This window comes from Colletotrichum navitas, assembly GCF_030913465.1.
Source record: "Colletotrichum navitas strain CBS 125086 chromosome Unknown LY79scaffold_26, whole genome shotgun sequence".
In the NCBI taxonomy this organism is placed as follows: domain Eukaryota; kingdom Fungi; phylum Ascomycota; class Sordariomycetes; order Glomerellales; family Glomerellaceae; genus Colletotrichum; species Colletotrichum navitas.
Genome location: NW_026850572.1, coordinates 339,011 through 360,677, shown reverse-complemented (window position 1 = coordinate 360,677; position 21,667 = coordinate 339,011). Strand labels below are relative to the sequence as shown.

Here is a 21,667-nt window from a genome sequence, read left to right as displayed (position 1 = left end):
ATATCGTATGGAGTCCCCCCTCCCACGGCGCCAGGCTGACGTTCGATGATGCTGTCCATTCGCAACCGCGAGGCGTCCGAACCCCGTCGATCTGCTCACGGCGAGGCGTCAGGCATGACTGACTGGTTCTTAGGTGGTAAAAAACAACCCCTCGAGATGCTGCTGGCTTTGTCCCCCGGAGAAATACGCAATTCTAGCCAAAGCCTCGCGGCGCATCGTTGGCTACAATCAATGAAAGTAAAAGGTGTTCAAGGTGAGAAACACATTCCCTGCCCCCTGCGTTTGTAGTGTACAGTGTGAAGGGTGGTGAAGTCATGGTAAACATGAGTGATAAAATATTTTACTGCTCGGTTGATCACTTGCCGTGATGCGCCTCTGTGGACGTGTGTCGTCTCGCAAGCCGCGTCGCCCGGGGCTCTGGTTGATTACACACGCATGCACACACCATTCTTTGGGTTCGCCAATTGTTGTTTAGGTCACCCTTCCTGTCAGGAGTCCCGCTCGGAGCCAAGACCCTCCCCCCCCCCCCCCACATTCACCATGTCTGCCCGGTTTATCTACGGTATTCGAAGCTTCGGAGGGGTGGGTGTCTTTGCACATCATGCACGACTAATGGTATCTTCTGCTATACCTGCGTTACCCGTAGTAGTTATGCACACTACAGTGAAATCGGGATAAAAACGCCTTCGATTGTCTAAGCTCGATCATATCTATATGGTCTCTGTAGATGCCCGATAGCTCCAACCAACCCTACATGGTTGTGATGCTGAATGCTGACACACAAATCACCCGCTGAAACACCAATATATTACTTCAACTCCCGCTAGCTCATGCAGTAATACACATCTATCGTGTACAGACGCCCATTCCTAGTCGTTGGCCACGGCTCGAGAGGACGGCGAAAAGCGATTCTATGCCTCCGATGCAGTTGAAAGTCGTCAAACCTCGCCCCAGCTTCCCATAGGACCAACCGAGGCGATGACTGATCCCGTTCCGATGGAACCCCCAATGTCCCAGTAGTGACGCGACGAAACGCTGCTGCGTCTCGCCGACCGCCGTGTGCTATGACTAGCACAGCTAGACGCATGCCGCATAGCAGCGGGGCTAGACGGCGTCGTCGCCTTGAATGTCCTGCGCTCTACCGGTCGGGCTCGGGAGACGAGCGGGTGATGCTGGCGCACCCGCGCGGCTTTAGCTGCTGTATCTGGTGTGCTTGAGGTGGCAAGGTGAGAAGTACCGGTTGTGAAGGCAGCGGACGGAGTCGACCGCGAAGTAAAACGCGATCGCAAGTACCGGAAGACGAGATTAACGTCCAGATCTTGCTCCCACTCCTCTTGCGTAAAAGATGTGGGCAATGGGGTTGGCTCATCCCTACTTAAAAGTGCGGTAGGGTCGCACTGGGGCCGGCCGGTGGGGATGTTGATGGGGCGCGCGTGTTGAACCATTGTTGGCTGGAACTCGGGCATCTTCGTGGACACTTCCTGTACCTTGGGAGCCATTGGCGTATCAGCACCTGACTCTGGGATGGCTGGCAAGCCGGCGTAGGGAATAGGCATCTGTTGCATGCAAGTGTATGTTGAAAAAGCGCCAGGATGATGATGTGACAGCTGGTTGACCATTAAGCCAAGCTCTTTTGCTACGTGATCCAACGCCCGCACTTGCCAAGATGAGCCATTGGTCTCCTGAGTGGGTGTGCTGGACAGGTCCGCGCCCGTCTTGGGGGTTGTTGACAGGTCGTCGTCAAACAAAAATTGCTCTCCCAGCAGAATCGAGAGTAGTCTCTCGTCGATGCCTAGGTCGTTGAGGACCTTGCGGGTGATACTGGCGAGCAGGCCCTGCTCGTTATCCTTGGTGGCGTCAGCCGGTTCATAATGCCAGTCCATACTGTCAGCATCATCTTCGTTTCCCACCACACTTAGGCTTGCAACATCCTCGGCATTTCTGTCTTCCGCCGCTACAGTTGACCTGATAGAAACCATGGACTGTCGGCGACGTCTCGTCTCTCTGCTGATCTCTTCCAAAAGGATTCGACTCTGTTCTAGACGCCAGGCCTCGATCCTCTGTAGCTTGTGTGTCTCTTGCTCTTCTTCAACTCCCATCTCAAGCTGGGCTAGATCTAAACTCTCGCGGCGCGTTCGCACGCGCTTGGGGTTGAATCTCTCAAAGGCGTAGATCTGCTCCTGGACCTCAGGGCCATCTAGCCTGAAAGACCCCAAGCCATCGTGGGCAGGAAGCACGGGAGCACTCTGGGCGGCAGCGGCACCCGCAGAATGGGTATAGAGGCTCGGGACCGTCCGAAATTCGGGCAGATGGCTGTCAAGACTGTCGAGCTCGGCATCGTCTTCGCCCAACTCTTCCTCAACGGCACTCGAGTGCACGCCGGAATGTCGGGACTCGGTGTCGCGGGCTGAATGTACGAATGTGTTTAGGCTGCCTATGTCACTAAGCCTCGATCGGCCCGGCGTAGTGAGAGACTCGTCCTGTTCGCTGAGATACGACGTTGTTGTCGTGTCATCAGCAGGCTCGAAGAGCACCCACGAGTGGGAGGGGTCGGTAGCAGCTGGGTCCTCGACGTGGAGCTGGGGAACATCCCGCTCCTCCTCCTGCAAAGGACGGGCGGCACGCAGCTGAGACGGCCGCCTTGTAGGTTGATGGAAAGCCATGATGTATGATTTGTTTGACAAGTTGTGAGGTCGACGGTTTGAGGGAAGGAAGCAATCATAGGCCGGAGAGACAGGTAAAGTTGTGTTCGTCCGATAAGGAATGGGCGGACAATCACGATAAGGCCCCCCGGTCGCGATATCGCGGTGACGCCTCGGTAGCAGCGCCTAGTATTAGTAGCTTGGTGTCCGTTCGTAGTTTGACAAAGTCTCGAGGTCGAATGAGTAAAGCAAGGGGTTTAGCTTCGAGGCTGTTCAAGCATTCGTAATAGGAAAGAAGTCGACTGTCGGTCGGTCAGACGCAGGCCACGGCGGATATATGTGGCAGCAATCTACTGGGACCAACAAATGATAAGGGGGATGAAAAGGAAGAATGCGGGATGGAGGATAAGAGGGTAAGGGGCCTGGGGGGTGAGAGGGGTGGGCTCTCATGGGGGCCATGACGGATGGGTCTCTCTGTCACTGTCACCGATTAAGGCGTCACCGACTAAGAGCGGGCCAAGTACCGCAGTACAACCACCTACCACTTCGGCCATGTACCTTGCACCGATCGACGTTACGAGTAACCCCGAAACAAGTGGGCGAACTCGACGGAAGGGCGGAACAGGCGCGGTATTCTCAGACAACACACCTCCAACCAGGAAGGACGACTCGTCACAATGGCGCAGTAAGAAGAAAAGGGTAGAGATTGGAGGGGCGCACCACACATAGGACTGTACTACTGGAAGGAAGGGGGGCAGGCGGGTGAATGGCGCAAGGTCAGACCGGAGAGATAAGTGGACGAATGATGTGCTCGCGTGCGACCAGCAAGGGATCCAAGGGTAAACCACACCCAACTTCAAGGAACCTTTGACTTTGATCCATGAATCTGGGACATTGGCTCCGTACACTACAGAGAGACAGGAAGAAGGAAGTTGATGGGGGGGGGGGGGGGGGGCTCAGGTGCCCAATAGCCGGAGAGGGAAAAAAAAACATGACAAGGAAGTACAAGCTCCGGGTTTGCTGTTTCTGGGCTCCGAGGGGGAAAAGACAAGAAAAGAGTCATGGACTACCAAGCCCACCCGTCTACAATACTTCAGATGCGCCCTGAGCGGTAGACATGATGAGACATGGCGATAAGGAGCTTTGAACTCTGTTTGGTTTCCTGAATATTACATGTAGACTCTTCTGCGTTCGCGGTACCGGCTGGAACGGACTGAGGTGAGGTAATCCTCGTGTCATTTCTAGTACCTAGAGACCACCCATCTCATTCCTCTGGCTCTCAGTCCCCCATTCTCACCAACCCGTTTGGACAACTGTTGCATGCACCCCAGACCGGAGACCCGGAGCGCTGAGAGGCAACTTTTAAACACCAGACGGTGTCCAGTCTACCTCCTGCCTTCCGAGTGTGGTCCGACTCATGAAGAAAGTCAGGCAAAAGGTCACATTGGCGGCCATCTTCGCCCTCAATAAGTCAGGCCCATATGATGCATATTGACCCCCCCATTTGCGAATTTTGACAGAAGCAGCAGCGCCAGGTATCCCTTCCCAAGACAGCCCCCGCCAGCTTCATCGCGTAAATCAATGCCTTGGAATTTCGAGCCTTCGGCCCTTTGATGAGAGACCGGGAGAGACACGAATAATAATCATAATAACAATCATAGTAATAATAGTAATAATAATAAAAACATGAATGAAAAAAAGGAAATGGGACCAGAAATGGAAGAAGCACAGATTGTGATCGAATGCGCCATTCCATTCCGTCGTTCTCTCGAACGACTCTCTCGCCGTTGCCATCACACCCATCCCGACTTTCGGAGCAAGCACGGGAGGCTTCCCGCACTGCTCACGAGTCGTGCATCTCTGGGAGGTCAAATGTTCAAGGTACGAATACTGCCAACCGGCCGGACCTGCCTCGACCACAAGTACCAGAAAGACGTTCCAACCTTCTTTGGCGGCAACATCCCGACGGCCTCCAAGTCAGTCGCACTTGTCATCGAGTCCCCAAGCCCACAGAAGTCTCACCCCGATATCATCCGTTATTTCGACAACGTCATCAGGTCACCTGGGGGACCTGATCGCTACCCACCCCCTCCATCTTCCGCCTCTCTAGCGGTAGCCCACGTCTCCGAAGGTCGCTACGCACGGCCCTCTCCCTCCCTCGGTGTTGGCCGACGACTGCGATCCCATCTCATCTACACTAGGATCTCTGCCAAATCTTAATACGGCATCTGCCATTTGCATTGCATCTCTGGCGGATCGATGGTCGGTCTGTTCCTGCACTGGCTTACTAAAACTACATGCAGTACACCAAGGCAGTGCCGTAGTGAGAAGCCACCGCTCGTGTATAGTACCTGGGAAATTTTACTTCATGGCGTCCCCGATCCAGCCGTTGCGCTTCAAGCCCACGGTCTCTTCCCGAGCCCAGGAGAATAGAAAAGGGCGGCCAAGAGGATTGCCCACTTGGATTACGTACTTAACATTTGCCGCATCACAACAGTCGTTATTCGTCCGGCGTCAAACCGCGCTTTATTCCTGCTACCTAGGTACTCAGATGAAGGGGAACCCCCGCCTCTTCTCCCTTAGGGACTCTCTTTCTTATTTGAGACATCTGGGCGCAGTTGGGCAGATTAAGCTGCCAGCGTGACCTAGACGAGGACGCGCTCGCCCCCATGGTGTCATTCATTACCACGGGTGATCCAAGGGCCAGACCGTCCACCACGATATTTTCACTCGATACGCATGATTTGAAATTGGCATCATCCTGGCTTCAGCCTCAAGTTCACAGCCAACTACATCTCTCGGAGAGAATGTCATGCAAATAATCTTTAGCCATGTAATAGCCTCCGTCGTTGGGTAGGCCGCTTTTCGAAGCCTGCTTACGAACCTGACATTCCACTTCTCACTCGCTATAAAGATGCAAGTGCATGTTTGTCAAGTACCAATGATTGAATTCCTATCTAGAGTCTGCCGCAGCATGACTCCCATCATGTTGACATGCAACCACTTTAGACGCCAGCCGGTAGAAACCCAAATCCCAGAAGAAACACGAATCCCACACCTTAAGCCTCAGAGGCGAAGGCATCGGGGAAGCGCTTCATGTTCTGCTCGAGAGAGCCGTGATTGGCGAGGAACTGGACGTAGGCACCGTCGACCTTGACGCGGCCAGCAGCCTTCTTCTCGAGGTACTCCTCGCGACGAAGGGGGGTGAAGCCCCAGTTCTTGGAGATGATGATTTTCTGGCGACCAGGGAACTTGTACTGGGAGCGGCGGAGGGCCTCGAGGGCAACGGCCTTGTCTGTAGATTTGTTAGACATCGCACAACAGTAAAAAGGGACAGTTTCGATAGCGAACGTACTGGAGTCACGAGTGCGGACGCTCATGATGATCTGGCCAATGTTGACACGGGCGACAGTGCCGTTGGGCTTACCCCAGGCACCACGCATACCAGTCTGAAGTCTATCGGCACCAGCGCAAGACAACATCTTGTTGATACGGACGACGTGGAAGGGGTGGGCGCGGACGCGGAGGTGGAAAGACTCCTTTCCGGCGGTCTTGACGAAGTACTTGTTGGCGCAAATACGGGCGGCCTCGAGGGCCTCGGAGCTCAGCTGCTCATACTCGTTGGAGACCAAGTGGATGCAGAGAGGGAAGTCATCGACGGTCGCCTTCTTGCGTCCAAGATCGAAGATACGGATCTTGGGGTCGGGCACACCACGGTTGAAGCGGGACTTGGGGTACGGCTAAGAGGGAGGCCAAGTCAGCATCATTGTTCCAGGCGCGTGGGAAGGCATTCCCAAGCCCTATGGCATCCTCGCTTTTCCATCTCAAAGATTGCGCATCGTCGTCATCGTGTCCGTTGGCCTGGTCTATGATCTGACACAGATCCTCCTCCTAGTGCCACCCTTTCTTCATTTCCTCTTCTTTCGATGCGCAAAAGTTGTCGTGGAATTTCGGAGGTCATCGGAAGGGGCCAGGGTGTGATGGAGTCGGCTCACCTTGTTCTTGCAGTACCGGTAGCAACGAGCGGGACGACGGGCCATCTTGACGGTATTGAGATCTCACGGGATCACTCGTTACGCTGTTGGTGGTTAGTTAGTTGATGGGTGTCAAATCCGACCGAAATTTGGGCGTCACTCACTTTTGTAAAAGTTACTACGATGCGTCAATCCGAGACGCAGTTTTGATTTCAAAGCACCCGCTGGGTAAGCAAGCGGTGGCCAAATCGGACCCACTCTGGGCTCGCGTAATTGCCGCGTTAGGGTTTCAACGCAAGCCAGACAAGAAGGGAGGTGGCTAGCCGACCTGATTGGCTGCATCGGAGCGACTCGGTGCGGGGCAGTGTTCACTTGAGCAAAACTAAACCATCAAAATTTCACAACTTGACGATTTCCTCCCGCGACCATCGACGACAACCACCGCCCAGCGCCCATCGACCAAACCAACCGCCAATTCCCCCCCAAAAATCAGTCAAGATGGCCCCCGTCAAGAAGAACAAGAAGGACCAGTAAGTCACCATTAATTCTTCACACCCGCCGAATTAGCGCCTCCAAATCGGGCTCCTGGGGACTTTGGTTGTAATATTCAAGTACTAACGGCACAAAAAAAAGGAACTCCATCAACTCCAAGCTTGCCTTGTAAGTTAGACAACGAACGGCGATATCTCGAGATAGTCATACTAACAACTACCAGGGTCATCAAGTCTGGCAAGGTCATTCTTGGCTACAAGTAAACGCACACCGACATTGAATCCCTACGACCGTCAATTAACCAGTCCACAGGTCCACCCTTAAGTCCCTGCGCACCGGCAAGGCAAAGTCAGTCACTTGTTCAACCGCGATGCGCAAGAAGACTTTGCTAATATCTGCTCCTTAGGCTCATTCTCATCGCTGGCAACACCCCCCCTCTGCGCAAGTCTGAGCTCGAGTACTACGCCATGCTGGCCAAGACTCCTGTCCACCACTTCAGCGGCACCAACGTAAGTCTCCCCCCAATCGACTGGAGCAAGCGTGTGCCCCACGTTTTGCCACCGGTCTCGTGGGCCACTGGTCCCTTAGTCAACCCAGCGAAGAAGTCTCGGTTTAGGCTTCGGAGGGTGAACAATTGCTTACTTGTTGAACGGAATAGATTGAAATGGGTACTGCCTGCGGTAAGCTTTTCCGCTGCGGCACCATGGCCATTCTTGATGCTGGTGACTCCGACATCCTCAGCGACCAGGTCGCTTAAGCGGATGAAACAAGGATTGGCTGGTAACGGCGTTTGGGAACATGGTCAACGAAAAAGGGAAAATGCGATTCGCCATTTGGAATCGTGGCTTGGGATTTGCCGTTATGATACCTCGGTCTTGTCATCAGAACAAGACTTTTTGATGTCCGTAGGCTCTTTGAATCGAAAAGACTCGCCTGTTACCCAGCCATTCAATGGAGCTCCAATTATGTTTGCCCCTCTGTTCTGCCTGGTTTTTTCCGTCTAGGCTCATGTTCTACTGCCTTCTAAAGTCCATGTCATTGTCAAGACCTAATTCGGATCGAAGTGTATACATGAAGGCTGAACAGAAGATATTGTGGGAAGATGGCCCGCCCACATTAGGAAAATGAATAATCCGTCCTTCCTCGTCTTGTTACTGCAACATCGGCATAACCACAACTAGGTCAACTTGGAAAGGGCGCCTGGGCAGGGAACCTGACCTAGACATGACCGCTGGGCGCGGTGGATGCCGTCGGGCTGGTCAATGGCGGCGGGGTCGGCGGTGTGTTGATCGGGTTTTTGGATTCCGGATCTGGAAGGCTGTCACAGGTCTTGCATTGATGAGAACATGAGGATAATTTCACCGTTCCCACCACAGTGAGTTCTGGCCAGTGTTGCGCAAATTGTCATCGAATGGGCCAGGGGGACACCCTTGGATACAAACCACAAAGACGGGCCGAGCCCATCGATGAGGATATGCTCCGCAATACCTCTGCTTGCCGGTCACAGAGCCGATATACATCTTACGGAGGACCCCTACCCAGTGCATGTTCAAGGCTGGACGGCTTGACGACTCTCCCAAGACGCTGGCAACCAGAAGGCATATGCCCAACTAAAAGCAAACAGTGCAAGCCGATCAAGAGTCTGTACTAAGGGCAATGCCCCGATCTTCCAGGCAGCGAACGAGAGTCTTTCAGCAAGAGATCAGAATGCATCTTACTTCTTTCTGCTCGCTGATAGCGGTAGTCTACAGTGTGTCAACACATGTTGTAATCATTATCGAGAAGGCCATGCGAGATGTCATTGAACTGGCGCCCACTATTAGACGCTGTGGATTTTCCGCAAGTTTACTCGTTTGTGCAGCTTACTCGTTTGTGCAGCAGAAGGTTCCCGTTGTCCCCGCAAGGCACGCCCAGTCCGGACCTGGAGGGGTTGCCACCACAGAAAAGAAGGTTGTCATTCGTCCCATCTCATCAAAAGGGAAGACAAGACGAAGACGGCGTGTGGCACCAGCCATCGTCTCCCACCACCATCCACCAAAGCTGCGAGCGCTGGGCTTCCGAGAGACGGAACTGAAACGAGCGCTCGCGGCGGGTTACCTCGGGCTCATCCTACAACAACAGTCTCAGCTCAGCAGCGAGAACAGGATCGGTCAAGAATAGGTAGCATACTACGTACGCATGGCACGTCACGTATCTTAGCATAAGGTTGTGTTTGCAATCTACCACCACGCTAGGGCTGGATGACTAGCCATCAAGAAAATAGGTAGGCTTCTTGTATGACCCGGGGGGGGGGGGGGGGGGGGGGGTGAATCTGTTCGTTCTGCAGTGCCCGAGCGACGCGGGAACCGCTTAGTGGTCGGGGTTGGAATTTGGAGGAGGGAAAAAGCATTGTTCTCGTTCCATTTCCCGTTCTCTGGTTGGCCCGCGTCCTCCGTCTTGAGCATTTTAGCGAATTAGACCCCCTGGAGCCGCCCCGAAATATCGGAAATTCACTGCAACCTGTAGACTGGACAACCGACACCGACACACGCATGCATACGGCACCCGCACGCTGCCATCCTGGACTCCTCCCAGGATCTAACAGGCCAACGCAAGGGAAGTGAGAGGAGCCACAGAACCTACTTGCCGGGGCTACAGCCGTCCGACACTGACTTAAGCTTGCGAAGCTGCTGCTGCTGCTGCTGCTGGGCTGTTGCACACCCTCCCATTCTGCACCGCACTCCTACACCACATTGCAGACCTATTTGGCATCCGCATTAACTGGGCAGCCCAACGATCGACAACTCTCTGCTGTTGTGTGTTCGTTCCCGCGCCACCTGTTGTTCCAGGAATAAGCAATTTTACACACACACACACACGCGCGCTCACACACACATCTGGTAAGCTAGCCTCTTCTCTCTCTGAAACGGAACATCATCGCTACAGGAATAACTCCCGGCCCTGCACCTCGACCGCCGTCTTTTAATCGCTCGACAACTCCCCGCTTACTTTTTCCCAATTTATCCAGGTTACCCTTAGCTGTGAAGTGCATCAACAACAACAGTCATCGTCACAACAAGGCACCCGCGACGACCATGTCTGCTGCCACCGCAAAGAAACCGCCCGCTGCGGGCGTCGGTCGCGTTTCTTCGACGGATCCCGCAACGTCGCCTTCTGCGTCTCCCGCAAGAACACCCACGCGGTCTTCCACGCCCACCGCTGCTACTGCTGCGCGCAGAGCACCAGCTCGGTCGGGGACACCTGTATCTGCCCGGGCAGCAGCCGCCTCGAGAAGGAATTCCATTATGGGCAACAGCAACAATAGCGGCAACACCGAAGCCGAGGAAGCTGTGAGGGCTGAGACCGTTGCGCTGCTGGACGACCTCAAGGAGCGTCTCTCCAAGGCCGAGGTCTCTTCCGATCAGTACAGAAAACAGGTCGAAGTGCTGCAGACGAGACTGGACGATGCCATCAAGGAATCTTCCAAGCTGGAGGAGAAGGTGCATGAGGCGGAAGAGCAGATCGAAACGCTGCGAAAGGAGAAGAGGGATGCCGCCAAGAAGATGCGTGAAATGGAGGCTATCTACGAGGCCGAGCGAAGCTCAATGACCAAGGAGAAGGAAGAGATGTCCAACAGAGAGGAGGAGATGCAGGCTATTATCCAGAGACTAAAGGACACCCTGTCGCAACGAGCTAACGACGAGGAGGGTCGCCCATCGCGGCAATGTGAGTTTTCGTCACGCCACGACCGAGAAATCAAAGACTAACAAGACCAAGCTGCAACATCTTCACCCAACATCGACAACGGCAGCTTTGCTCCCCCTTCTTCATTGAACCGCAGCGACTCCCGGAACAATTCTAAGATCTTGCTTCAGAAGGACAAGCTGATTGAGTCATTGAGACTCGAACTGGCAGAGGCCCAAATCAAGCTAGTGGAGTCCGAGAACCAGGGCGGCGGCAGGTTGCAGGAGGTGGAACGGCTGCTGATGGAAGCCCGCATGGCCAATGCCCGTCTCATGGAAGACAATGAGAGCTATCAACTGCTGCTCCAGGAGAAGACTCTCAACGGCGATTTCTCTAAGAACGATTTTAGCTACATGAGTGCATCCGCCAACCAGGACGCGCTCAATGCGCTCGAGGGCCGGGCTCGCGGTGCGAGCTTGGCGGACGAGCTGTCCGATGATGCATCTGACCCTGGCAATGATAACGAACATGTCCGCCGCCTTGAGTCAGAGGTCAAGTCCATGAAGGACCAGAACAAAGCGCTCACGCTCTACATCAACAAGATCATTGAGAGACTCCTCCAGCACCAAGATTTCGAACACATTCTGGACACCTCCAGCGAGCCCAAGCCACCAGGCGCCAACACCAACAAAGATCTCCCGCCGCCACCGCCAAAGGAGGGCGCTTCCGGAGCTTCTCTGCTTCAACGGGCGAAGACCATGGCCGCCGGCCCGAACAAGCCCAGACCAAGACCTATGTCATACATGCCTTCGGCGCAACCAGCCAACTCGGCCCATACCGATCCGGAGACAGCACCTCGCATCCCCATCGGGAACCTGACCCGTTCCTCTAGCACCCGTCGTGCGCGCCCCATGAGCGAGCAGTTTACTGGCGTCAACTTGGTCAACCAGATGTACAGGGGACCGGACGGCCCCATCTCCCCGCCGCTTGGCTCCCCTCGCACTCCGCGAACTTCGCAGACCTTTATCAGTGGCAACCCCCACGTCGCAGCGCGGGCTCCCAGCGGTCAGCAGGCACCGACCGCAGGAAACTTCCCTGGGATGCGCAGCGATACGTCGAGCACGAGCGGTGACTCGAATGACCTGACCACGCCTCCCTCGCAGTCGCCCCCGCGGTCCCACCATGAAAAGCAGACCACATTTGCGGGTAACAAGCCCCGCCCTCTGCGTCTGGTACAGGAGAACAACGAAACCAAGCAGGAGAACAACAAGCGATCCAGCTGGATGGGGTGGGCCTCAGGCTGGGGCAAGAAGGACGAATCCCCCACGGCCTCATCCAACGAAGCCATTCCCGAGTAATTGACAAACGAATACGCCGTTATGTTTATGACCTCCTCCCACGCTATGCAACGTATCATCTTCTCTTTCTCAGTATCGGATTTTGGCATTATTGGGTAAGGGAAAGAGAAAAATAAGAGAGAAAACAAGACGGGATACCCCTCTTATTTTCCCTGCGGCAAGGGCTTTCTTGGTTGGGTCTCGACGTCCGCTGCTTGGTTTATTTTTCTTTCCTCCCCTTTCCTCCATACGCGGATCTAGGCTGGCATCGCAGGTAGTGTACGAACGAAACGTTGGCTCCGGAGGCGCTATGCATCTAATTCTGCAGATGTTTATTGTTTACTTCTACTTCCCTTTTCCCGTTGCCACGTTTATTATCATTTTATTATTCGACACACCACATCTATTACTTCAGGGGTTTCCTCTTGGCGGCCGAGTGTGAGGAGGAAGGCAGGCACTGTTTAAGGGTCTTAGGAATGCGAATGAGGAGGTGGTTTTTTTTGTTATTTTTTTGCGTTCGTGGTGATTTTAGTTTCTTTATCATGATTAACAGCATTCTAGTGGGTGTTGGATTATGATGATGGGCGCGTCTACTTCCTACGAATGGCTTTGCGGACTGCCGAGTCGCCTCGCGCCTGTAACCTAGCTGAACGCAATGTTGGATAGATATATGAGTAATGCAGAGATGGCTCGACGTTTCAATGGTACTCCATTTGCCCATGAAACTTGGTGCGAACTGAGGCAACACAACTGTCTATTCATCCCCGGGTTTGTGAGCTGCAGATATGACAAACTCCATAAAGGGCAACAGCTTCCATTGCTAACTATTTGTCTCGACCTTCAGTGAAGTTGGAATACGAATGAAGGCTCTTCCTCTCCCTCTATCTCACGCAAAAGAGCACGAGCTGGCTACTTGATATTACAAACGAAGCTCTGTTGCCGGCGGCGATAGCCACTAACAGGGAATCGCCTCGTCAGTCACAGATGATTACTTCTTCTATTCATTGAATGATTTCCTATATGTAGTAGGCTTTTTTACGAGCGGCTGTTGCCGCCGACGAAGGCGTCAAGCTTCTCCTGGTCGTAGACGTCCGCCTCGACCAGTTTTTCCCACTTCTGACGCTCGCTTGTCAGCACCGTCGCCACGCTGGGGCAATGGAGAGTCGTGAGGCAGAAGAGGGGGCGGTCCATCGCTCTCTGCGCGTGTGAGAGGGGGGGGGACTCACCTTCTCTCCAGAAACCTTGATCAGCGTCGGCAGGTTCGTGACGTTGAACGGCGCCTGTCTCCACGGGTTCTCCTTCGTCCTCCACCTGCGGCCCGGAGTCAGCAACAACAAGATGAGGCACCGACATGACGGGTACCAGCAATAATCACGTTTTCATCCACTCATTTGAGCCCCTGCCCAGGGCGTGTGGCGGAACGAAGGCCGAGGGGAGGGCAGTCTTGGAATAAAAGGAAAAGGAACCTAACTCACTCCTCAGGCAACCCCGCGTAGACGACACGGACAGTGAGCTCGTTACCGCCAAACTTCTTCTCGATGTACGGCTCGGCCGCGGTGCAGTCACCGCACCACGAGCGCCCGTTGCGGTGGGAGGCGTAGACGACGAGGTACGCTGGCTTGGCCGCGCTGGCCTCGGCCTTGAGGGACTCGGCGATAGCCGAAGCGGGTTCCTTGGTGGTAATGATGGGCATTTTCTTTTGTCAGTCTTGTTGTTGCTGCTGTTGTTGTGAGGAAACGTAGACAGAATGTTTATCGAGCTTGAGAAGAGTCAGTTTCGTTCTTTCCTTTCTAGTCTGGCTTAAAGGCAAGTAAGTAGTAATATTAAGCCTGTCTGATATGACTTGCTGTGGGCAGTGAGAGTGGCATAATCCAAACACTCATTTGCGTTATTTGTGACGGCAGCAAAATATGTCCCGAAGCTTAGCCGAATCTCGAAACGGGTCACTAACTTTGAACAAACCACTGTTTGTGGGATATTCAGCAGGTTGTTTGCTGTGTAGCTACTTGCTACTTACATTACTTGTCTACTACATGCTTTCAAAATGGCTTGATGACCTACAAGTAAAAATAATCACGTGGATGACAACTGTGAGATTCGAACTCACGCCTCTTTCGAGACCAGAATGCTCCCTGGTGTGCAGGGAAGACGCAAGTCCTTGAACGAACCGGTATCTTGAGTCTGGCGCCTTAGACCGCTCGGCCAAGTTGCCCGCTTCTCATCACCCTCACAATCGAGTGGGTCAGATGTGGATGTTGGGCTGGGGTATGCTAGAGGCTCAAGGAGCCATTCTCTCTGTGCTTTTCTTCCTCCCTTTGCTGGTGAAACACCGTCCTCTTCTCACCGGAGCTGTCCCTCCCGCTTATCTCCCTCTCCTGGTAACCATACGCCGTTAAGGGAAACCCACGGGTCTGACAACCTTTCTATACCCTAGTAAAACTAGCTGGTCTTTCTTGAGGGCGCGAAGCAACCACTCAACAAACACTGACGGTGTGTTTGACGGGCTCCTCCACAATACGAGGACTACCAAGAACTGTACACTCAACCGAGATAAAGGTTTGCGTTGGGCTTGGCCCTGCTCTGGTCTGAGGGTCTGTTTCAAAGGCGGAAGAGAAAAGAAGAATCAAGTAAAACCACCACCCCCTCTCCCCAACTTACCTGGAGCATGTGTTCACATTACGGACACATTACTACTGCCCACACATGGCCCATCACCCCTGTCCTTCCTATTGCAAAGGCGGTCAAGATATTCTTTGCTAGTCTGGTGGACTCACGGCCTTCTGATAACGGTCAGCTGGCAGGGTTGTGCAAGTAAAGGGCAAGGCGGGGCGGATTTCAAGGTATTATACGGAGTATTATACTCTGTATACCTGGAAAAACTGGAGGTACAAAACAGATGTGGCGGGAAGCGGTGTCCCCTAGCATTCATTGCTGAATTCTGCCTGCACAATAATCGAGGTACTATGTAGCCAGGTTCTACGAGAAACGAGATAAGGGGTGCTTGTTTGTCTTTCAAGTGTCCATTTTGTGTCATTCTCCTACAGCCATATGTCTCCCCCTTCATGGCTAGCATGTTCTTTATCCACCTCACGACCTTCATCGCCATTATGACTCTGTTATTGGATTTTCCTTTTCTTATTGTCATGCACCTCTGTGAGCGGACCTGACTATTCCTTCATCTTCCCTTCTCGCCTGTCAGTCGTCAAATTCGTTACAATTACAACAATGTAGTTGTTACTTTTCCCCTTTTCTAATGCAAACACCCTCCAGGTTGTAGCAAGGCTGCGTCAAAGATGGTCCCTAGACCGTGACAAGGAAGTCCTCGCAAAATGAGAAATGCACTAAAACCAGTTCCCCCCCTAGTAAAGAAAAGCCCTGTCCTTAAATGAGTGCGCTGTGCTTCCTGATGTGCTGTGCTGAGTGAGGGAGTGTGGCCCACAAAGGTGGGAATCAGCTGAATGAAAAGATGAAACAAAAAGCAAACCAGAAGAGTAGTTGCGCAGAAACGCAAGCTTAAAAGTAGAGTGACCATCGTAATTGACGACGGTCTGAACACAAGTATATACAGGTCGCTTTTATCCGTCTTTGTTCCAAAGCGCTTGTTGCTAGTAAATACCATCCGACGCCGTTGTTCCTTTGAAATGCTATGCCATGCCATGCACGCTCAATATACAGAACAAGTTGACAAAGAAAATGATTGGATGTGTCGACCGTCAGTACCTTATGGTTCAAGACCTGGTACCTCTCCAGGCAAAGTTGTGTTTGGTTGAAGTGATGGGTCGTTGGCAGAATTAGGCTTGACCGTTGTTCTTCCGGATATTGGTGCACTTCGCACCCGCTGGCTCAAAGGCAGAGAGTAGCGAACGACACCTTTGATGATCAAGTCGAACTCATCTTGAATGATTCGACCCCAACGCTCGGAGCCTCCGGCAGAATGGTTGCCAGGGAGATGAAGCCTCATCGTACCTGTTGACGCCGAAACACCTTTGTTAAAGAAGGATCCTTCGAAAGACAGCGGGCTGTCAAACTCCGTAATGGTACCCAGACGCATGTTTGGCGCAGTATCGTCGTCTGGAGGGTCATCGGGGGGATCGTCCCGGATATGCATCTCCGGGTCCTCAAGATCGCCCTCGTTTCTACCATGCGGCCGCCTCCACCATTCAGAATCTGTTCCCGCACGAGGCGACTTGGCAAATATCTCCAGATTCGCCTGATCAATTGACACCACCACGATATTTGGGTTGTGAGCCTTGACCGTCATGTCAAACATGAGTTCTGGATCACTAGTCAAGACATTCTTGATGGAAACGAGCTGGATGTCCGTGAGCGGCTGCGACGTGGCGAACATAAAGCCAATGGCGCCGGTAATGACGAGCAGTAGCATCATTGTCACCACCAAACAAGCGGCGAACCGATTTAAATAAGATGGCTGTTGCCTGTAAGCCTGTGATTCCAGGTTTCGCAGATTTGTGGGTTGGCGCCGGCTTCTTCGCGCAGACCGAACTGTTGACGATATCAAGGGAGTGCGCTCGTCGTCAGCTCCGGTAGTAGTGGTATCATCGGCATCATAACGAGCCATCTGGATGGATGATCGCTTTGCGAGGGCATGCGGACCACCTCTAGAGGAACTAGCAACTCTGGGGCTTGGAGGACCAGATGAGTGCCTCGAGGTGTTCCCAGATAGCTTTGATCGTGCAGCATTGGGGAATAGCGATTCGTTGTCGAAGAGAGAAGGATGCGAATTGCCAGGTTGTCGTCCCCACCGTCCAAAATGATTGTGGTGGTGGTGCCTGGTGGTGCCCCTGCCCGAGCCAGGTCCAACACTCCTGCCACTGCCTTTCCCATCTTCATCGGTGCCAAGACTTTCGGGTCCGTTGCCACTGAACGTGTTGACAAACTTCATGCTCTTCTTTAGCCCAGCAGCAGCAGCACCGCCCTGCAGAGCTTCATGGATCGAGCGCATACCCATGCCGCCGGGTCGATCGGCTTGGCTTACCATTGAAGTCGCGCTGGGAGTTCGGGAATGGAACCGGCGTCTATCTCCCACATCAGGAGGGTTAGAATCGTATACAAACGTTTCTTCCGAGTCTGACGTGTTCGCCTCGTCAACCGCGCTGGCCACTTTAGCCTCAAAGATATCTGCTTTGGAGGATGCTAAATAACGCCTCGTTAGTAAGTTTCCAATAAAGGGAGTTTCCCTTTTTCATTATGTGACGGGCGAACCCCAAACAAACACCCAGTAATGAGATCCAGGTCCTATGGTCCTGCCGCGAAGTCACAAACAGCTGCCTTCTCCGGTCTGAAAGTACATTTTGGTCGGCAAAAGAACATCAGGTGTAATAGACGCCAGTCGTGGGGTTCGCCGAATATGCATAACTGAAAGAAATATGTGGAAATAACTGTGTCATCTTACCGTTGCTAGAGTTGACGGTCGGTTGCTTCCGACTAGTTCTCTTCTTCTCCTTTTTGGGTCGGATCGTCTCGGTGCTCGGCTTTGCCTTCAACGTACCGCCGCCAGCTTCTAATTTAGAAGCGGGCGCTAGTGCTACCTGCGGGATGGAAGACACTGTTTCCGTCTCGACTATGAGGGAGGATCCTTCCCCCGCTGCCTTGCCTTTTCCTTGCTTGCTCGATAGCATACTAGGCTGTCGCGTCACATTTGGTGCTAGGGCTGAACTCTGGGACCGCCCTTTGAGCGTTCCATTGTCGCCCGTCTCGGCAGCTTGGAGAGGACCCCTGCTCCGTCGAATTGTCTGATTTGCGTCTGCGTGGAGGTTGTCGGCGCTGGCAGCTGCCTCTTGGGCCAGCTTCTCATTGACCTTTTCCAACGTGGAATCCATCTGGCCCGGCGAGTTCGGCAAGCTCACTTCCTGCACTGTTTCTAAAGCTGAACCGTTTGCAGTAACTGGAGTTCTCACGCCAGAGGGGAGTTGTGAATCGTCGGTCTCGCTCTCGGACATGGAAGGAAGGGGGTCGGGTTGGGGAGAAGGAGAGGCCCTCGTAAGGTTTATTCTCGGTGTATCTTGCTCACTTCGACGCGGCGCAGGCGGGTTTTGAGGCTTGTTGAGCTGAGGAGGGGGAGAGCGCAAGCGAGGCGACACCGGCCAGCGAGGGCTGTCTCTCGTTTGGGTCACCTCAATGTTGAGAGGCACCTTTTGGGGGTTGATGGATTTAAGAAAAGATTCTTGCGAGTTCGGGAGGAGGGTAGGAGTGGTAGCAGCGGAAAGAACTCTCGACGAAGCCGGTGGGCCCGGTATGCTACTGCTGGACCTGGGCGTGCGGACAGCGGTCAAGTCCTGCTGGCTGCTTTTCCGCGACCTCAGTCCGGGAGTGGATGACGACTTAGGCGCGATGGTGGGCCTTGGAGGCTGTCGCGAGGGCGAAGTGTCGCGGGAGTTGTATGGTGATGGCGTTAAGGATGTGGTGGCCGAGGATTCTTTGGAGTGCGGCTGGGGTTCGGTGGTGGTGGTAGTAGCATGAGAGGGAGGAGCGACGTCCGTCCTGGCGTTTTCTAATTGTGACTGGCTTGCGTCAGGGGACCCGTTCGCGGTGCTGGATGTCTTTTCCATGGTCGAGGATTTTCAAGTGAGACAGCAAAGGGAATGGAGCCTCGTCCAGTCCTCATACCAATCGATTTATGAGTGGGTATTGTTAACTCGGGAGCCGGCAGTCGTTATTCGGAACCAGGCCTATCATGATGTTTGACAATGTGACGTGGGAAGCGATGGAATTCTGGTTGGAAGGCGGCGGTCCCGTTGGGTATCTGTGAGCGTCGTCTGGGGGGGTTTTGTGCTGCTCGGGACGGGGTTGAGGCAAGACGAATGCGCCGTCGTGTCTAGGTTTCGCAGTCGATGAGTTGCTAAGCTACCGTGGATCTGTTTAACAGGAACACAGTAGTGAGAGTGAGTGTCAGAACGGTATCTGGTAAAGGAATACGGATTTGGCAGCGAGGCGTAAGAAGCTCGAAATGAGGGAATTGATGAAGAAATCGAAAGTGATGGTGTAAGTTGAGCGGGAGTAGGAGAGTGTGGTGTGTGGCCGATGTAAGGACGAAGACCAAGACAACTGAGGTTGGTAGAGGCAGGTGGTGGTAGCAGTTGTGGAAGAACAGACGGGAATGAGGTCAGTAAGTCAGTAAGGCACGCAGTCAGTAAAAAGCCAAAAAATAAATAAAAAATAAAATTGCTGGGTGCGCTGGCACTGGCGGATGCTGGTGCTGGCGACGGGAGGTACTTTGTTGGTGCTCCTGTTGGCAACTGGGCGTTGGTGAGTGATGGTGCGTGCTGGGGTGGACCAATTGGCAAGGAGCAGGTTCTACAGCACGTAGTGTGTGACGCGCCCACTTCAGACCTGCCCAGCTGGCGAGTCTCAAGAGACCTCAGCAGCTCCAAAAGTAGAAGCGTCTGCCGGAAAGCAGTACCTTGGTTGCAAGGGAAGAGGCGAGGTACATTGTCTTAGGTAGTCGGCTACCTACCAGTACGTACTCTCAAGTATCTTCCATCTCATGAGACCCTTACGCTACGCGGTTACTATGGGAGCAGCTGGTGGTCATCAACAAGGCAGGTACCGAGCTACATGGAAGACAACTTTGTATGAAGTACACTTCTGCTGATGTGTGCCTCAGTGCCCCAGTGCCTCATCCTCCACAGACGATGCACAGATGCTTCCGCTGCTGTCACTGACTCCTAAAGGTGACAAGGAGGGCGGATTTTTCCTGCTGATTGTAGGCATTTCTGAGATGCCCGATTTGTTTTGACACGAACCGCTTCCATCAACGCTATTTACATATCCTAGTTCTGTGCTGCCTTGCCATGTCTCGCTGGCCTGACATGCGTACCGGTAGTGTAAGCGACGCGAGCTGTTCAGAGTACAGTCCGCATCCGTTCATCATCGACACCTCATTGAGCGTACCTTGGCCGTCCGACCAACCACGAGGCAGTACCTTTGAAAGGAACGGCATGGATGGGAAGCAAACGAAACCTCTGACAGGCCCGGAGCGAAGCTTCCCTCTTCCCCTGGATTCTGCGGACAATTCGACAAAGGATTGATATCTACGAAGAACAGAACCCGGAAAAGAGGCATAAAGACGAAAGCAAGTTTGGCGAGTAAGGTGCCAAAAAGACAAGCAACGACCAAGAAACCTAGATTATTCAGTCGGTTTGTAAATTTAGAAGAATGGAAAAGTTTAAAAAGCATACGTGTAGGTATGCTTTACCTACAGGCCACATCACCGACTCATTGAGGCTTCAAAGAGTTTCTTGGAGAAGGTTCTCGGAGAGGAAAAGGGCGTTTTCTGGTGCCTCCGTCCTGAATCTTTCCCTGCAATGAGGTAGCTTATTTGCAGGCCATATCGTCTCTCACCTTTTGTTCCTCGCGCCTCTCGTCCCTTGTTTTGCACAAATTTTCTCTTCCCTCCCATGCTCTATCCTTGCATAAAATTGTTTCCGCTCAACTTCGGGGCCTCCCTAGGGGCAGCATGGAAGAGACATGGACAGGTCTGGGCCTGAGAGCTCGGTGCTCAAGGCACCGCGGAAGCGCTCCTTACAATCCGCTGCAATCAGAAGCTCTGTTCCAGGACCCATCAGAACAAGTCAGCAGCGAAGCTTTTCCCCCTCTCACCCGATTCTGCCTATTCAGTCATGCGCAGGTGGGAAGATGGCCGGGTAACTGATTGCGTTTGACCGGATAGATGGGTAAACCATCACGGCAAGCCTCTCCCCCCCCCTCGCTGAGCAGAAAAACCGGAGCTTTGGAAGAGTGGACGGGGCGCGGACGGATTCTTTCAACAGCCAACGCGAGGGGGAAAATGGATCCGACTTCCTGCAGGTCCCGGCATAGCGTCACAGAGGACAAAAGGCGGAGGGCTCGGCGAAGGGTAGAGGGCAAACTGCAGAAGATGAGTAAAGAGAGGGAAGGCGACACCCCGTCGACCATTTCGCAAGGCCAGTCCCACTGCCAGGCACAATGTCAACACCAGCTAGCCAGCCAGCCAGCCGCGGAGGAGTTGGTAACTGTGGTGTATCCGGGCCACATTCTAGATACCTACGCACAGTACGTACTTGGGTACCTTTTCTCCCGCTAGACGAGGTCTCTTCAGGCGGGGGAGGAATCCCGTTATCCTAGAAGGTACGAGCGAGGTACAAATATACAAGTATGTACAGGGGTCCCTACCTAGGGAGACACGTACATCAGCAGAGGTAATCTTTCGCCCTTGCTCTGCCTTGCCCTTAACTCCTCGCTGTGGTGTAGGTACCTAGGTATGTACACGTATCCGCGCATGTGTTTGCTTTGAACCGACGGATCGATCGAAAGAAGAAAAGAAAAGAAAAATACCCATGGCCGGCAAATCCCCTGAAACCACTACGGGATGCCTCAGACCGCAACTTCCCTCCCGGGTGCTTTTCGCCAGGATGATTCATCCTCGTTAGGCTGTGGATGAGAGTGGAGGATGAACGCAGCCCACGCCCAAAATTCCACCATCTGGAATTTACCTGGATGCAACTTTCATGGTGGCTCCCCACGACCCCGGCACCAGGCAAGGCAAAGCCAGGACACACGT

At 53.4% G+C, this 21,667-nt stretch overlaps 9 protein-coding genes and 1 non-coding gene across 10 annotated transcripts; 5 read left to right on the top strand and 5 right to left on the bottom strand.

Moving 5' to 3' along the window:
• Nucleotides 1-938: 938 nt before the first annotated feature.
• On the bottom strand, nt 939-2,663 carry LY79DRAFT_669422 (uncharacterized protein; the record flags this gene model as incomplete). Its single annotated transcript, XM_060563638.1, has 1 exon — nt 939-2,663. The coding sequence occupies one exon, from the start codon at nt 2,661-2,663 to the stop codon at nt 939-941; it is 1,725 nt and encodes a 574-aa protein (XP_060414664.1).
• A 1,361-nt stretch (nt 2,664-4,024) lies between these two features.
• Nucleotides 4,025-5,282, top strand: LY79DRAFT_185235 (uncharacterized protein). Its single transcript, XM_060551343.1, has 2 exons — nt 4,025-4,112; nt 4,172-5,282. The coding sequence occupies exon 2, from the start codon at nt 4,329-4,331 to the stop codon at nt 4,860-4,862; it is 534 nt and encodes a 177-aa protein (XP_060414663.1). The 5' UTR covers nt 4,025-4,112; nt 4,172-4,328; the 3' UTR covers nt 4,863-5,282.
• LY79DRAFT_185225 (ribosomal protein L10.e) lies at nt 5,282-6,805 on the bottom strand. The gene is made up of 4 exons (XM_060551342.1): nt 6,781-6,805; nt 6,638-6,711; nt 5,998-6,382; nt 5,282-5,937 (listed from the first exon to the last, which is right to left on the bottom strand). Exons 2-4 carry the CDS (start codon nt 6,680-6,682, stop codon nt 5,702-5,704), a joined length of 666 nt encoding a protein of 221 aa, XP_060414662.1. The 5' UTR covers nt 6,683-6,711; nt 6,781-6,805; the 3' UTR covers nt 5,282-5,701.
• Nucleotides 6,806-7,114: 309 nt separating this feature from the next.
• LY79DRAFT_669420 (ribosomal protein L7Ae/L30e/S12e/Gadd45 family protein) lies at nt 7,115-7,865 on the top strand (the record flags this gene model as incomplete). Its single annotated transcript, XM_060563637.1, has 6 exons — nt 7,115-7,146; nt 7,250-7,276; nt 7,332-7,367; nt 7,421-7,456; nt 7,515-7,617; nt 7,767-7,865. The coding sequence occupies 6 exons, from the start codon at nt 7,115-7,117 to the stop codon at nt 7,863-7,865; spliced, it is 333 nt and encodes a 110-aa protein (XP_060414661.1).
• A 573-nt stretch (nt 7,866-8,438) lies between these two features.
• LY79DRAFT_185123 (uncharacterized protein) lies at nt 8,439-9,372 on the top strand. The gene has a single exon (XM_060551341.1). The coding sequence runs from the start codon at nt 8,765-8,767 to the stop codon at nt 9,266-9,268; it is 504 nt and encodes a 167-aa protein (XP_060414660.1). The 5' UTR covers nt 8,439-8,764; the 3' UTR covers nt 9,269-9,372.
• An 810-nt stretch (nt 9,373-10,182) lies between these two features.
• LY79DRAFT_514518 (uncharacterized protein) lies at nt 10,183-12,129 on the top strand (the record flags this gene model as incomplete). Its single annotated transcript, XM_060554620.1, has 2 exons — nt 10,183-10,813; nt 10,865-12,129. The coding sequence occupies 2 exons, from the start codon at nt 10,183-10,185 to the stop codon at nt 12,127-12,129; spliced, it is 1,896 nt and encodes a 631-aa protein (XP_060414659.1).
• A 1,014-nt stretch (nt 12,130-13,143) lies between these two features.
• On the bottom strand, nt 13,144-13,801 carry LY79DRAFT_514688 (uncharacterized protein; the record flags this gene model as incomplete). Its single annotated transcript, XM_060554645.1, has 3 exons — nt 13,144-13,224; nt 13,335-13,419; nt 13,584-13,801. The coding sequence occupies 3 exons, from the start codon at nt 13,799-13,801 to the stop codon at nt 13,144-13,146; spliced, it is 384 nt and encodes a 127-aa protein (XP_060414658.1).
• A 389-nt stretch (nt 13,802-14,190) lies between these two features.
• LY79DRAFT_t113 lies at nt 14,191-14,320 on the bottom strand. Its single transcript has one exon. It is a non-coding gene; the product is annotated as a tRNA-Leu (tRNA).
• A 1,509-nt stretch (nt 14,321-15,829) lies between these two features.
• On the bottom strand, nt 15,830-18,677 carry LY79DRAFT_579432 (phospholipid metabolism enzyme regulator; the record flags this gene model as incomplete). The annotated part of the gene is made up of 2 exons (XM_060560026.1): nt 15,830-17,262; nt 17,522-18,677. The coding sequence occupies 2 exons, from the start codon at nt 18,675-18,677 to the stop codon at nt 15,830-15,832; spliced, it is 2,589 nt and encodes an 862-aa protein (XP_060414657.1).
• Nucleotides 18,678-20,444: 1,767 nt separating this feature from the next.
• LY79DRAFT_184960 (uncharacterized protein) lies at nt 20,445-21,401 on the top strand. The gene is made up of 2 exons (XM_060551340.1): nt 20,445-20,698; nt 20,798-21,401. Exons 1-2 carry the CDS (start codon nt 20,585-20,587, stop codon nt 21,188-21,190), a joined length of 507 nt encoding a protein of 168 aa, XP_060414656.1. The 5' UTR covers nt 20,445-20,584; the 3' UTR covers nt 21,191-21,401.
• Nucleotides 21,402-21,667: the final 266 nt, after the last annotated feature.